At 46.4% G+C, this 16,561-nt stretch overlaps 1 protein-coding gene across 1 annotated transcript in view; it reads left to right on the top strand.

Annotated features, from left to right (window-relative positions):
* nphp4 (nephronophthisis 4) overlaps nucleotides 1-16,561 on the top strand; it is a 198,022-nt gene that overhangs the window by 145,759 nt on the left and 35,702 nt on the right. Inside the window, exons 16-17 of the mRNA XM_008280199.1 lie at nucleotides 4,894-5,054; nucleotides 6,384-6,567. Coding sequence (XP_008278421.1) covers nucleotides 4,894-5,054; nucleotides 6,384-6,567 — 345 coding nt within the window. The remainder of the gene's footprint in view (nucleotides 1-4,893; nucleotides 5,055-6,383; nucleotides 6,568-16,561) is intronic.

The raw sequence follows: 16,561 nt of genomic DNA, 5'->3' as shown, positions 1-16,561 counted from the left end.
AAGATGAAGAACCTTCAGTGCTGTAAACAAGCATATAAAGAACATGAAGAACCATCCCCTAAATAAAGAGGTTCTTTAATTAGTGATGGTGCTTTAACGAACCAGGAAGCTTTTTAGAGAACCATTTAATAACCATTATTTCCTGTGCATGGACGCTGCCTTATGACCGTGCTTCCTTTTGGGGATTTGCTGTGTGGGCAGCTCGCTTTAAGTACTGCAGAATATAAATGTCACATCGGAAAATGCTGCGGATTATTACTTTTCTGTGTTTGTGTGAAAATAAACAAAAACACTCGAGCAGTGACTAATTTCAAAATAAATATCAAATGCAATAAAGTGCCTGATACCCCCGATCTAGCAGAGATGCCCCGCCATGTGTTTTTGTGTTTGTGGCCTTTTTTCCTTTTTTTCTGAACAAAAAGACAGTTTCCCACAGATATATTGGTAAATGTAGCCTTTGTCTACCTCGATGCTCTGCTTTGTGCCAGTCTCCAAATCTATCAGCCCACTCTGTGCATTCTTATTGTTTTCTTTGCCTGCAGCCTTCGCTGTGTTGTGGAGAGTTGTTGATCCCCAGCAGGATTTTCAGCCTGCCCAGCCTGCTGTGTACACACCAGGCAGGCCATCCAGGTTAGGGGAAGTCTGCTGGGTGCCGCTCCTCGTCTGCAGACCGAGCGGCACACACGCAACCCGGCTCAACCCTCGGGCCGGATCTGTCAGCTCTTCCCCGTTAGTGAGCGCACACACAGCAACATTCTGCCTCACGCTCTCGCTTTCCCTCTGCGCTCTCATCACCACCCGACCACAGCACACAAGCCCAGAGCATGCTGGGAGAATTAATGGTCCAAGTGGAGAGAGTTGGCGGGTGGCTGGGGAGACGGGAGGAAGAGGAGGGGGCGGTGAAGGAGGCTGCGAAGGTTAGGTGAAAGGAAAAAGAGTTGTGAGGAAGCACAGAAATATCAAGACTCTCCGTCTGCCTGCCTCTGTCTGTTCGTCTTCAAACTGTCAAACACGTCTGTGATGGACACTCAGTAGAAGTCTCCTCACATGGACGCTGTTGTCTGCTTTATACAAAATGGACGTCCTCCTAGTCAGTAGCTTCTGTTCCTCCCAGTGTGTGCAGTCTGTAAAACGTTCATGTCACAGAAGCAGACATCAGCCACTGAGTCCAGAGAGGACCAGCAACACCTTCATCTTCTTTCATGGACGATACGTGTTGCATAGAAACGAACTCGTGAGATCCACACATCCCATAATGACGCTAATGTGACATGATTAGAAGAACCAGAGAAGCTAATGGGTGACGTCACAGTCCTCATCATTCAGACTGTCCAGAGCAAAACATCAGCAGGTCTAATGAGGAAGCATCCATTGTGAGGTCGGCTTCAGTCAGCCCCTGTCAGCCCCAGCGGTAACCACCGGTACCTGTCCTCCACAAACCTTTCTATTTGAATCCTTAAAAACACCCTGCGGCAGCCTCTGTGTCTCTGCATCGTGGGAATACTGATGTGCGCTAAATAACTGCATGTGAGTGTTTGAAAGCAGAAAGTTTTCCTTCATGTCGTGTGCAGACGGAGTGAGCGGGGCTTGCCGGTCTCTTTAACACAGCAGGACTGTCACCAAAGGTCCTCATTACACCGCTTCTATCCAGCCGGCTGCTTCTGCACACGCTCAGCTTATGGGAGTCCAGACAGCGTGGGGGTTTTAAATCAGGCTTGGAGGGATGCTGTTGGGGGGAGTTCTGGGAGTCAAATTGGTGCACAGACACACACTCGTACCTTAAATACACACAGTCGGTAACAACATGCGACTGGCCTGCAGCTCAGTAGCTCTAAAACCGACATGGTGGTGTTTTGTTTCTCTGTGATGTTTATGGCAATATGAAAAATAACCTGCTTAGTAAATATAACATAATGTACAAATGCAGTCTGTGGCCAAAGCACTGCAGCCTGGTCCAGGTGTTCGTCAGGACTGGACACTTCCTCATCCCTGCTGTGGTGTTCTCACCTGTACGACCACCTGGGAAATGGCAAACAGCATCTCTTCACCTCCTCATTAGTAAAGTGGATGTCATGACTTATGTAGGCCTTCCTCTTCCAGCTAAACCACCAGTCCACTGTAGCTGCATGATATTCTCCTGTGACAGCTGTGTTTCAGCTTTTCATCCCGCTCTGGGATGGACACCTGAGCAGAAACAGGTGAGGGGTTCTGGTAGTTTAATGGTAGCAGCTGGACCTGCTTGAGTTCCTTGAAGACGTTCCACCTCCATCCAAGAGGCTTCATCAGGTCTGACTGACTGGTTGGGAGTTCCAGATGTCCTTTAGGAGCCATTAACACCTGAGTTTGGTTTCAGTTGGAGGTTTGTTGCTCCTCCCCCTCGTTATGTGACTCGTTAGTGCTCCTCCTGCCACAGTGGGGTTCGTTAGGGTCTCTGTGGCTAGGTGTGGATGTGAGTTCATCTTCCTGGGGAGATCTGAGGACTGAGTTAATGAAGGATGTTATTACGTACAGTTTTTTTAAAGTGTGCAGATCATGTTTTTAAAAATGTCTCTGGTAACTGGGTTAATCGGTATTATCGGGAAAATAACTGTCGCCTGATGTTTTTCTGTCCTGATGATGTGTTGCTTCAGTCACTGTGATGGTAGATTGTGTAACACCACAGCCGGCTGTACGGACCCACCAGCTGAGCCAGAGCACCGATGGGGCCTGTTTCAGTTAAATGACTCGGACTTAGAGGATGAGTCAGATTTCAAGTCAGTGCACTGCAGAGCTCCCATCAGAGAATCACAGGGCACTCATTTTACATTCTCAGATTGAGTCTGGCTTTTACTCCGAACTGATTTAATCAAGATGAAATGGCTCGTGTGCACATCTCTGCCTCTGACCTTGCATGGGTGGATAAAATGACAAACTGTACTAAATATTAATTATATTTTTGGCCATATGTACTGTTGGTTCAGTATTTTCTCCTAAAAGGAAAACCTTGTGTTTGTGGTTAATGGAAAGAGGAAATCTGTTCCTCCTAAGTGTGAGTTGTGGACGTGCTGATGAAGCCATGACTATGACCTGCTGTCCATGAAATCACTCTGGAGTTTTTCTGGCAGTATGTCCGGCGCCTCTATCATCTTGAGTTATAAAAAAAACTGTCTGGTTCTTCTGATTTTGTGAAATAGCTTCCTGCTCCCTGGTTATTGTCCTCTCACGCTGTGCAGCCATCAGAGCTAATGACTCCCAGTCGACGGCTACTGCAGCCGTTTAGATGATCTGTCCACATGGCCCACAGCTGATTACAGATATTATGGCTCTTCCTCTGCATTTAAACCCATCTGGATGGAAGGAAAGGAGAAAGTAATGATCAAATTGGTGTTTTTTCCCCTCATATTGTGTATATTTACATGTTTTGTTGTCAGCGGCCAAAATAGATTTATTATAGGTAGACTTCTATTCATGTTCACGCTGTAAAGGTTCGCTTAAGAAACCCCCAACTACAAGGAAATCAAAGAAGCCCCAGAAAAACTCTTTCTTTTTATACAGAGTGTTTTTTTTAATTCGAATCAGTATCTAGCCAATCATGGGCCGTCCCAAGAGGTGGTCTTCAGCGTCACTGTTCATGAGAGCTCAGCGGCCAGATAGCTTTAGAAATTAATCTGAGTTCTTTCCTCAAACATGTAATTTAAATAGTTAAATATCTATGATGATCAAAGATCTAAAATCCCACTAAACATGTTTATCTCTTACAGTTCCTGAGATCATAGACAAATGTGTAAAAATACATACAAACTGTGGAGTTTCAGGATGTGTGAAAGTAATTTCTGATATAATTAAGGACATGTGCATGTCCATTCAGCAATAAGATAATTAAGACTTTAGAGTTATATATCTGTAGGATTACAGTCTCTCTGGGTCTTGTGCTGCCGTGGCAGAGAGAAGGCGGGTGTTTGTGTATCATGCGTGTCCTCCTCAAACCCTTCAGATGTGATGCTTCCTGATGACCTGCTATCATGAGTCCAGATGTTGGGATCATCACTCTTTAAATTGAACGTACATGTAACTTAATACTACAGATAATAAACAGTGTAGGGTTAATTACTGTGTCTTCATACAGCACACAGCAGAAGTGAGTCTGATGTCATTTAAATGTGAAATAATTTAAAATTGCTCCACCTTGAAGTCATTGCATTGCTTCTAAATCTGACAGGCTCTGCTCTGATGTAAAGTCGATGGTGTAGCTCTGCCTTTCCTTTACCTTAAAGGTGTTCTGTTTTATTTAAGCCAGGCGACGTACTTCTCCAGCTTCATCTTCTTTAAAACTCCTGTTTGGTTTTTGCAGTGTGCTGATGATGGTCATCATGCTTGAAGATCTCTTTTCTACTGAGCTTCTGCAGACTGAGAGTCATTGTCCTCGTTAGCTTTTGCACTCATGCAGCCTCATGTTATGCTGCTTCAATGCTTTACTGCTGCGACTATGCGACTGTGGTAGTCCTGGCCAAGATCCCTGAGGATGATTATTACGGCTCTGGTTAGTGGTGCTATGGCTCGTTCCATACCTCCTGACTACTGCTGCTACTGTTTAACTGATTTAAAGTTGGTCAACAATCTGTTTTTTCTGTATTCGTAAAGTCTCACAATCACATTTTTTAATTTTGACCATGTGCTGTCATGGTGCAGATGGAAACAGCCCATAGGTCCAAAGTTTGGTAAGTTCTGGTGCTCAGAGCTCATGATTAAACCATGTCCATCAGATTAGACTGTTTGGAGATCGCAGCTGTGTTCATTTAGTTTCAGTGATCACTTGTGTGTTCGTTTTTGTTGCACTGAGAAGATCCTCCACTGTTGAATATGATCAGTATGACTAAACGGCGTATCTCTGACGTCTCCTCTGTCCTTGTCTAGGCTCTCCAGGTCTGCAGGTGCAGTTCAGAGTCGACGACAGTTTCTTGAAGCCAGGAGAGAAGCGCTGGTTCCTCCGCTACCTGGCCCTTCACACCATGCACATCGACGTCTGGGACAGTGACTCGTTGCTCCTCATAGGCTCCACTGCCGTCGAGCTCAAGGTAAAACACAGTGAGGTCAATGCAGTCGACCGACTCTGACGCTCACCTGACATTTGTTAAGATTTCTGAAGAGTGACTCATCAACAACAGACACACGTGCATCGCTGAGTCACCTTTGTGTCGCGGTGTGGTGCAGCTGACATGGATTCATGCAGTTTGTTTTAACACGTTTATTAGAGAGAACCTGCTGCTGTGGGAGAACTGGTGATGATAATAGAACGTCAGGTCCCACCACAGCTCGCTGGATACGAGCCACGTGTCCTCGAACACACAACGCAGACGTTTACGGACGGTTGGTATAAATTGACCACTGTGGCGTGTAATGGGACGAGAGCCGCTGATGTTTTTTCTTGAAATATGCAAACACTGTGGCTGTTTAAGGAAAAAACAATAATGTGGTTTTCTTACTGAGGAAGATGCACAGCGTGGAGCCGTGTGTTGTTCAGCAGCGTGGCTACTGCTGCTGTCTGTGTTCAGGGGTTTAACAAACACAACATGTCTGCCACTTCTAACTGCTAAAGAATTAGAAAACACAGATTCTGGAGGCTTTTTGATTTCGGTGTCAGTGGTTTGCAGCCAAGTGTTCAGCCAAGTGATTGCTCCCTCTGGGTCCGGGACTAAGCTGCTGCCCAAAGTGAAGGAGTATTTTGGGATCTTGTTTGTGAGTGATGGTAAAATGGAGCATGAGGTGGACAGATGGATTGGTGCGGCGTTAACAGTGATGCAGACGCTGGACCGGACCGCCGTGTTGAAAACAAGTGGCTGAGGTAGTTCAGGCGTCTGAATAGGAAGCCTCCTGGGGCCCTTCCTGTGGAGGTTTCTTGGCATGCTCAGCTAGGAGGAAAGCTCAGGGTAGACCCACAAGTCTCAAGTCAACAGGCCCGGGAATGCCTCGGGATCCCCCAGAAGGAGCTTGAAAACGTTACTGGAGAGAGGGACGTCTGGAGTGCTGCCCTGCTTAGCCTGCTGGCATCGTGACGTGACCCCAGATAAACGGAAAAAAGGGGTGGATGGATGGTTTTGGTCCTTTAATTCTGCTTCCATTGATTGGACAGAAACTCTCTCGCAAAACTCAATGTGTAATTGATTTGTTTGTGACTGTGAAATGGGTAAACCATTTAATGAGAAAGAATTAAAGCGAGTATTTTGCAACTGGAAAGAGCTGCATTGAACTTGACCCCATCCGTTAAACCGGCTCCCGGCGGTTCCTAAGTCGTGCACATTCATTTTGCTGATGGTTTTATAATTCCCCTTTGATGTCGGGTACAGTCATGTTTATGTACTTTGCAAGTAAACGTTTCTCGTGTCGTTTTCACATTCTGCATCCAGCACATGTTGCGTCAGGGCAAGTCGGCGGTGCAGGCCCTTCACGAGGTGGAGGTGCTGACCACGGACTACGTGGGAGAGGACGCCTTACTGACGAGCACAGATTTGGGTCGACGCTCAGCCTCCAGCCCCATGACGGTTCACACCGTCGTCAGAGGACGGCTCCACGTACGCACCGGCAACATAGGCAAGTACTGGAAGAGGGTTTTTAACAGGGAATGGCTAAACTCTGCTTGTTTTGTGTACACACAGCCAACATCTCCATATTGGTTCTCCATCCATCCATCATCTCTACACCTTAATCCTCACCAGGGTCATGGGGGGCTGGAGTCTATCCCAGCTGACTCAGGGTGAAGGCAGGTTCACCTGGACAGGTAACCAGTCTATCACAGGGCTACACTTAGAGACAGACAACCAAGCACACTCACATTCACACCTACGGACAATTTACAATCACCAATTAACCTCAGCATGTTTCTGGACTGTGGGAGGAAGCCGGAGAACCCGGAGAGAACCCACGCTGCACGGGGAGAACATGCAGAAAGAGAGATCCCAGTGCCCCCCACCGGGATGCAAACCGGCGACCTTCTAGCTGTGAGGCGTCGGTGCTACCAGCTGCGCCACCTTGCAGCCCTCCGCAAAATATCACTTGTCCTAAATATTGAAATGGAACGTGTAGTGCACAGCAAATAAAATAAAAACTCTAAGATTTATCCTCTGGGATCAAAAATCCTGAGAGCTGATTAGATTGAATAAATTCTTGGTTTCTTTAGACAACTTGGATCAAAATGTTGGTCGCAAGAATATTTTTAAGTGCCGTACAAAAGGCCAGAGATGATTAGGACTCATCCTTTGAGTGCTTTGAGAATATTCACATGAAATGTCCATATTAGTTTGTCCCGGATGTCTCACTGAACAAGCATGACTCAGTGCCATCAAATGCATCTTATGCTACTTTAGAATCCTCAGGCTCTTCTGCATAATCAATGGCTTGTGTTTGCTGCTTGTGCTGACCATACAAGTCAGTTAATGGATGTGGAGAAGGTGAGCATGTGTGCCTTCATGCAGTGCAGGCGACATGAGGACCGACTGTACAGTTCTGTACGGGTAATGCTACTGGAATGATTTCATGGGAACTGCCCGATCGTTGTCTCTTTTTCTTTCTCTCTCTTGTAAATAAAAGAGAATAAACCTATTACTGCCTCCAGAGACGAGATGAATGCGAGGAATGAAGTGCGAATGGCTCGGTGGTTACATTCTGACAGCATGAAGAGAAATATGAGCAGAAAACAGAAAAAATAACTTATGTTTGCTTTGAGCTTTCAAACAGAAACGCCACTTTCTATATCACCCAAATATCCATCTGCACCTGAAATATTTATGAGTGCTTTATATTCAGGTCAGATTCCATTTGGAGGGAGCCTTAGATTATGAAGCGATGTTGTCTGTTTACTTCCCCTGATGTGTAGAGCTGAGGAGTGACAGTGGCTCTCCCGTCTCATTGCTGCTAACTTCCCATTTCCAGCAGCAGACAGAGGTGTGCAGCCCTGCAAAGCAAACACTGTGCCACAGCAGAAATATCTCCATGTGATAGTTCCACTCCGTCTAGCCACAGAGCACCTTTCCTCTTCCTTGCACTCATCCAATTTGGGCCCGGCGTGCCCCCGCGGCGTGATGGCAGCCGCCGATAGCCTCCTCGCCATTAATCAACTGTTGAAACGATACTCCCTCTTATAAACAATGCATCCTTCTCCGGGCCTCAGAAACTCTTCGGAGTGCTATTGTTGAGGCTAAATATGCCAGCGCTTTCTCATTGCGCTTATCACTCAGAGCGGTATGAGAGCGCAGTGGGTTATTGGGTGTGCTGGGGATAGGAGGAGGAGGCTTGTGTCTGGCATGTAAATTCCAATCAAGGCTCAGATATCCATCAGGCGCCCTGGCCGACAGTCAGAATCAATTTGGGGAGGGAGTACTCGCAAGCACTTTTCTTTGTTTCTGCTTCCATCTGTCGCTGTCTTTCTCACATTCTCACTTCGCTCTTCGCTCTTTATCACTGTCTTCCTGTTTTCTCCTATTCATCCGTTTACCTCTTACCCTTCTATCACGCGCTCTCTCCTCCTCCACCCTCTATCTGGCTGTTTGTTTTCTCCTCTCACCTCTCCTATTTCCACCGGTGTTTCTCATTGTTTCTCGGCGCCTGTCATCAAGCCATAATGAATCAGCGCTCTCATTCGGTGGGTGGCGAAGGATGTGGAGCCGAGATTGAACGGAATAGACGCGCGGAGACGCACGCAAGCATGCATGCATAACAAATCACTCACATATGCCAAGAAGACGCGCGGCCATGCGTGCACGCTCATAGACGGGCAGGTGTAGCAGAGCGTGGACGGGCTGTGTGATGAGGCAGGATGGCAGGAATGAGAGGCGGACAGGTAGACTATCACCGATATCATGTGAGAACTCAAATGTTTTGTGATTTTCAAGTTCACTAGGAGGATTACGTGGCTTCTCTGAGGATTGGAAAATTCTTCTGCCTTTAAATCCCCACTGGATAGACTCAGAAAAAAAGGCAGAGTGGCTGGGGGACAGGCTGTATTCCTGTGTTGAAACTGAGCAGATACAGCAGCTGGATTTCAGCTCAAGAGGTGACGGGAGGTTGCCTGAAAACGACAGATGATGCAGAGTGCAAGAGAAAGTAGGAGGTTTGCGGCGTTGCGCCAGGCAGACGAGCTGAAGCAGCAGATTTCAGCAACGCGTTGTTATATGACAGTGTTGAGCGGTCCACTGTGTGCTGTCAGTTCCTAAATATCGGCCTTTAATTTGTTCAGTAGCCCAATAAAAGACAGAGGCTTTTACTCCTTACATTTTATTGCATTACATATTCTCTGTTTTCTCATCTTTTAATTGCTTCTCGATGCAACCTGGTTTGTAACTGCTGCGTTTCCGAGGCGTTAATCTGCTGCTCTGTGCTCCCTCACCGAGCAGGCCGGCTCATCCACAACCGTCACAGGCATGTTTAGAAGGAAGGAAGGAAAGGGTTCAAGGTTGGGAAAAATTACGATATCCAGACAATTTTCTTGAATTTAGTTTTCAATCAACTCACACAGAAATGTATTATTATGTCGATGAAACCCATCAATAATGTTTGCAACACGAAAATGTATCCAAATCATCCATCCATCATCTCTACACCTTCATCCTCACTAGGGGGCGGAGTCTATCCCAGCTGACTCAGGGTGAAGGCAGGTTCACCTGGACAGGTAACCAGTCTATCACAGGGCTACACTTAGAGACAGACAACCAAGCACACTCACATTCACACCTACGGACAATTTACAATCACCAATTAACCTCAGCATGTTTCTGGACTGTGGGAGGAAGCCGGAGAACCCGGAGAGAACCCACGCTGCACGGGGAGAACATGGAGACTCCACGCAGGAAGATCCCGGGTGTCCTCACCGGGACGCCAACCGGCGACCTTCTAGCTGTGAGGTGACGGTGCTAACCACTGAGCCTCCTGCAGCCCTTTTCTAAATCAGTAAATTCCAATTTTTTATTGCAGTTATGCTTTAATTTATGTGGTGGAAAAAGGTCCTTTTATTTATTTTTTAGTGTCTAGAATGTGCCGTATTTTGTTTTCATTGCTCTTCACTTCACTTCATTCACAAATGTATTAAAATCCAGTCCAGGGAGCTGCAGGGCTTTTATTTTGAAACACCTGCAGGAGGTGTTGAGTTTTGTTGAGAAGACCGTAAAAGTGAAGAGCTGAATAGTTGTGACTGCACGTAATGAGGACATGAAAGATACTGGGGATCGTACGGCTTTAAGGTTGCAGTGATAAAGTTAATTAACGTCCGTTATTCTGCCGTTTCCATGCGAGCCGTGCTGCTGCATAGTTACCCTGAAACTGATTAACAACGTTTTCCGTTGTATAATTGTACATATTAAGTTATATAAGCAGGTAGAGCTCTGCCCTCCGTCTGTGCCATTTGAATTCACATGCAGTGCAGTCCTGACTCCACACCGCTCGCTCCGTCTTCTAATTTTATGTGTTTCAGTCATGCGTGCTATTAATCATGTCTTTACTTCGCCTCTTCGGGGATTCATCAGAATTAGGCCTTATTGAAAAAAGTGAGTGGCAGACTGTCATTTCCCAGTGAAAAAAAGCACCGAAACACCGAACGATATCCTTTTTAATTATCGCAAGGTGGGATTGACAAGTAATTAATTAAATGGTAATGATATACGATGTCAGGCCTATTCAATCATTCCATAAAGCAGCTTTTATTAATAGCGTCGTAAAGGACAAAAGGAAGGGGCTTAGTCGAATAATAGGGAGTTGTAGAGCTCGGAGGGCTGGGTTCTGCTGCAGCATGTGAGGTCTTGAGTCGGAGAGACGGAACAGGAGCAGAGGAGGAGTGTTCAAACCGTGACGACCGGCTGCTCGGCCATGCAGCCGATTGACTCCCGAATCCAGAGGAAACAACAACAATGCTGTATTGATTTCATTTGCTAAACCCACAATGCACAGGGAGGGCAGAGCGAAGATGGAGGCAAGAGAGAAGGTCCACTGACGGGAGAGTTTTAACCTCAACACAGCAGCTGTGGGAGAGCTCAGCATTCAGAAGCAGTTATAATCTGCTGACTCAAAGCAGAACCATTCCTGAGCAGCTCGGTCCCAAAGAAAGAGACCAGACAGCACTAAATACTCTCTGTAATCCATGATGTCATCATGATGTAAAGCCCAGAGCTGTTCCAGAAACTGATGCTGTGAACTGAGTGATGGCTTAATAGTGATTAATGCATGTTGTCTCTCTGAAACAAACAGCAAACACCATAGATGGATGAGCTAAAGAGTAAAGAACAGAAGAAGCGGGGAGGAGAAGATGTTTTCATAAATTAGATACCAGGAAATTGTAGAAGACCTTCAGAAGCCACCACAGGGGTGAAAATACTAACAGGCTGTCAGCAACAACAGGTTCCTCAGTGGAAGTCTGAATGTTCATACTTCCTGCCTTTGGTGCCACCAATTGGTTGAACTGGGCCGGATTTCATGTTCACAATCGAAATGGGAAGATAGCTGTAAAGTTAGGTGAGCGCATTTATGCTTTAAGTGGCTAATCCCTTTTTTTGTTTGTTTTTTAATTTTATTGACTCTCTTTTGAGCATCAAGGTGTCTCAGTGGTTAGCACCGTGGCCTCACAGCTAGAAGGTCGCCGGTTGGCGTCCCGGTGAGGACACCCGGGATCTTCCTGCGTGGAGTCTCCATGTTCTCCCCGTGCAGCGTGGGTTCTCTCCGGGTTCTCCGGCTTCCTCCCACAGTCCAGAAACATGCTGAGGTTAATTGGTGATTGTAAATTGTCCGTAGGTGTGAATGTGAGTGTGCTTGGTTGTCTGTCTCTAAGTGTAGCCCTGTGATAGACTGGTTACCTGTCCAGGTGAACCTGCCTTCACCCTGAGTCAGCTGGGATAGGCTCCAGCCCCCCCAGTGGTGTATAGATAATGGATGGATGGTTCTCTTTTCTCTACAGACGTGTCCAACCAAACTAAGCAGCCGTTTGTTACCGAGCGGTTTCTGACCAGTTAGCTTGTATTTTTGTTCGTCTGTTGTAGAGTTGCTGTGATTAGACGGTTTAATTAGGTCATTGTAAGGACATACTTTGTTTGTTTGTTTGTTTTTTGCCAGCATTACTAACTGTTGTGTCGTGTCCGTTGTTTATGTCTCCAGTCTTTTGTCAGAGCTACAGTTTTAAACAGCAGCAGCAGCAGAATCGGACTGGGTTCAGTGTAAAGGTTTCCAAACAGTGGAAGGAGTTCAGATAATCAGAGAATAAACCAGTGGTTTGAATTTGAATCACAAACCGCTGCACAGGATGCGTTCCACATCTGTTTGCTTCTCTCCTGCTCTCTGTGCTCATATATGCTGTGTTTTAGTGCAGCTGAATTCCCCAAAAAGCTGCTTTCATTTACATGCTTTTATGTTTTTATTGTCGGACAACAAAACAAGCAAGAACTAGTGACTGAAAACCAGAGCGCTGAGACGACTCGTTAACCATCAGCTGCTTCCAGCTGCAGCGCTGCACAGCCAGGCTCCTTTATAGCTGCCACGTTGTCTGACAAATTCACCATGAAAACGAGTTTAAGACAAACTGCTGTGCTCAGAATTCAGCTGTGTTTTCTTAGAATATGAAGCCGCTGCCAAAGCCAGAGAACAATCAAACAAGGCGGAGGACAGAAGCTGCTTTAGCTGCTCTGTGCTTATAAAACATCCACCATGTCCACATGTGCACACTGAACTGTGGTTAAAGGGCTTTGATAGCAACTTGGAGTTGTTTTGGAGTTGCACTGCTGACCTGAATAATAGCCCCCCTTTTTAATATATGTTTATGTGCTGGAGTTTCCAACTGAACCCTGCAGTGTTGGACCTTTATATGTAAACCTGGTTCACATGTTGTGCTGCAGTTCTCATCCAGACACCAGCTCCTACAGCTGAGGGAAGCTGACAGGTGATAGGTCTCTGTGTAGCTGCATAGGGCAGTAAAACTTTAAATGACACATATTTCCATCGCTAGTCTACAGTAACGAACCGAGGCTACAACAGTTTATATGATAGCAAACGACGGTCCAACTCCGGCTTACACACATACTGTTTGAGTTTAGCTCATGAAAAGGTAATACTGGCCGCGCTGCCAAACAATTATGACAGTGAGCGCTTTTAATATCCAATTTGGAAACATGTTGGTTGTATTTGCCAACAGTGAAAAGGCCCATATGTGACAGAAGGCAGAGCGTATTGATATGAAATCTTTTGCTGACTGAGTTGCAGCTATATCCTTTCTCTCTGACTCTCACTTTCTCTTGCTGTCCCTTTTACACTGTCCACACACACACACACACACACACACACACACACACAAACAGAAAGCATGTATCTGCTTCAGCACAGTAGAGAAGACAGATTAGAACCTTCTCCAGACCTCACAGTGCTCCTCATCTGCTGCAGCCTGATAAGCCCTGGAGAGAGCGCCTGTTCCAGCAGCACAGAGTGGAGAGCATTCTGCCTCCAGCTGTCACAAGTGGAACAAAATATCAGTGAAATTTACCTAACAATTAGTTTAGCTATAGATGACTTCCCCAGGGGTGAACATATAGCATGTCTCACTCATTAAAAGCTCTCGCTGTCGGCGTATTAAGGCCCGACTTTATCAGCCTTGCTTTTAGCCTTGAGGTGAGAGAGAATCTGCTTATTTTGAAAGGTCAGTGGCCTGGAACGGGCAGGCAGGAGAAATCGAATATTGCAGACTACTTTGAAACCCCCTTGGTGCTTGCTCCCATTTGTTCTGGGGCCCAGTAAATCAGTGGTTTGTTGTGGCCTTAACCTCAAGAAGTGCCAGCAGAGCAGAGAGGGCGGGCAGGTGGGGTAGTGCAGAGTGGGCTTATTGTCATGCAACAGCGAGAGGCAGTCAATAAATTTGATAGAGTTCAGCCCTGTGGCACTTAGTTCACAATTACTCTGCTTCGCACAGACAAATGCTGTGCTGGGCTTTCTGCATGCGATGCAAACCTGGTGTAGGAGCTTATGTTGTAGTGATGAGCACCATCCGAGTGATGCAGCAGTCAGGGGCGGATAAAATGACTTGGAGCAAGACTTCCACGTCAACCTGCACCAGCGCTGAAGTGGGCATGATGTGACGAGGCTAATGATGGTTCCGGTGATAGCTGATTAATTAAAATGATTGAATAATTAAGTCATAATTGGGTTCATCATCCGTCCATTTGTTTTAATGTGGTCGTGGAGCGCTGGGTGTTCATTTTCTCACATCATTGTAGGCTTATTGTGTGATTCCATCCATCATCAAAGCGCCTCTCCACACAAAAGATAGCCGGCTGAAAAGCCCATAACGAGGTGCTGGAAATGAGATCTCTACGGCCTTATCATCGATTGGACATGTTTATGCAATGGCAGGAGTAACGTCTTCACGCTAATATGTGGGAACTATAAGTGAAAGAAATACGTTGGGCTGAGCGCTGTGGCCGGGGAAGGGTGATGGATGATGAGTGGGATGCTTTGGGACGGCAGACACCTTACCCATTAATCTGCAGAGCTGCGCTGTCTGTGTCTGTTTGCATGGCAACACCGGCTCCCCATTACTCATTTAGCTGCTGCTGCTGCCCATTATCAGCTTGTTGATGAAGGAGTTTGCCTCTAAAAGATTTGGAGGGTACTTTTGACTTCCCCTCTAAAACTCCTAGCAGCTAACTGAGGTGTCAGCTCCGGGCAGTAAAGCCACTTAATTGCTGCACTCACCACATTTCATGTGAAAGCGTCGTGGATGAGGCATCCAGCCTCTCAGAAATGCTAAAACTTCTTATGTTACAATTAAGCACCTCATTTGGGTCTGTTGTGATCCGAAGCCTGGGAACTGGTGGGATTAATGGGAGCGTCGTGTCAAAGAGCACCATAACTCAAACAGCGGTGAACTTTTAGTTTTACTTACTTCTTCAGTCAACCGCTGTAAATTGCATTTAACTGATTCCAAGTCACGGCCTTACCTGTAAATTACACAGAACAAGTCTTTTGACCCGTGGTATTTAAAAACGCCCTCACGAAGACGGCACACGGCGGCGGGCTGCTGTTGTGGCTGTGACTCCGAGCAATTATCTGTTACACTTCCATTACCGGGTGTTTTGTGTGGAAAGCGCCGCTCAGGAGGGTAAACAAGCCTCTCCCACCGCCACTGTATTGTGGGGGATAAATTAAGATGAGAGGAAACCGTAATATCGACTATCATTCACCGTCTTAGTTCAAGTGCGCCCTGAAGTGCTTACTTATCCACTCGCCTTTAAAAAGAGGGAAAATGATGATTTTCCATATAGGAACAGGAAGAGGAGACGAGCTGAACACTCTGGTTGATGAGAGGCAGGGTTGGAAGCATAACTGTGGAATTCCAAACTACAAAGAGCTTCTGAGAGCGTCAGAGACAGTGAAGGAGGATCTGTAAACACCCCCCCACCGACTGCAGGTGATATTTAGCAGCTCTGTATTCACTGCGTCCCCGACACCCAGCGCTCAGCCAAACCAGACAGAGGCCAGCGCCACCCATCAATCACTGTGACTCATCACGCTGCCAGCTTTTTGAATCCAGACCTCTCTGGCAATTTCAGGCCACTAATTAACCGCTGTAGGCTTGCCTCCACGTATTGATCCTGCCTCGGATGTCCTTAGCCAGGGTTTATCTTGGAATGTGTTCACTTTGGCGCTGCCTGCGGGGAGAATATATTGTTTTACATGTAACTTCAAAGAGAGACAAAATCTGTCTCTCTCTCCTAAACCTGGCTTCAGATCCTGGTGTGACGTCTTGCTTCGAGAAGTTCTTCCTGCTGCAGGTTTGGTTAGTGACAGAGATAATTGTGCTGCCGTGACGGTGATGTGCTCCTGAGAGACGGATAAACACACGACGGGCGATCAAACAACAAGAACCACCAATATCTGTCACTGTGAGGCTGCTGTTGGAGAGCCTGCTCTTTGGCTTGTGTGTTCACAGTCAGGAGCATTTTTGCATTTTTAAATTCTTTATTGGAAAAACAGTGACACGAGCTGCCAACAAACCAAAACACCAGAAATCAGGTGAGATCCAGAATCATCCACGTGCTGCTGCTGCTTCTCAACGTCTGACATCTAGTCGTTGGATATAAATTCTCAGTTAGTTTTGTTGAATGTGCTGCAGCGTAGCTCCACATCTTTCTGGTACTGTTGAGGCGTATTTCCCTATCATTGATGGTGTTGTCATGGCAACGCTAACTGCCGTGTACAGCGTCGCATGTTGTTGCCGCCACGTTCACGCGTCACCGCTACGCTACAGAACTGTCTGCTCCGAAACCACAGATACAGAACATGTCTGTGTTCTCCAGCACACGGTTTATAGGAACACGTGTGAGTCAGAGTTGAACACAGACCGAGACGTGTGACGGTTATGGTGTCACTGCTGGTTGCATTTTGACCGTCTCATTGTTTTAAAATAATATTTCCAGAAAGATTGTAGTCAGTTGTGTTTTTATGCAGCTTGAGCTTGTGCATTGTCCTGCGTGGACATGTTTTACTTCAGCCCAGTTCTTATTTTCATATCAGGCAGAAACTCTACAGATGTTGTGCAGCTCTTTTTCACACCTGCAGAGGCCCT

This window comes from Stegastes partitus, unplaced genomic scaffold (genome assembly GCF_000690725.1).
Source record: "Stegastes partitus isolate 25-593 unplaced genomic scaffold, Stegastes_partitus-1.0.2 Scaffold185, whole genome shotgun sequence".
In the NCBI taxonomy this organism is placed as follows: Eukaryota; Metazoa; Chordata; class Actinopteri; family Pomacentridae; genus Stegastes; species Stegastes partitus.
This window is presented reverse-complemented; position numbering and strand designations above follow the sequence as displayed.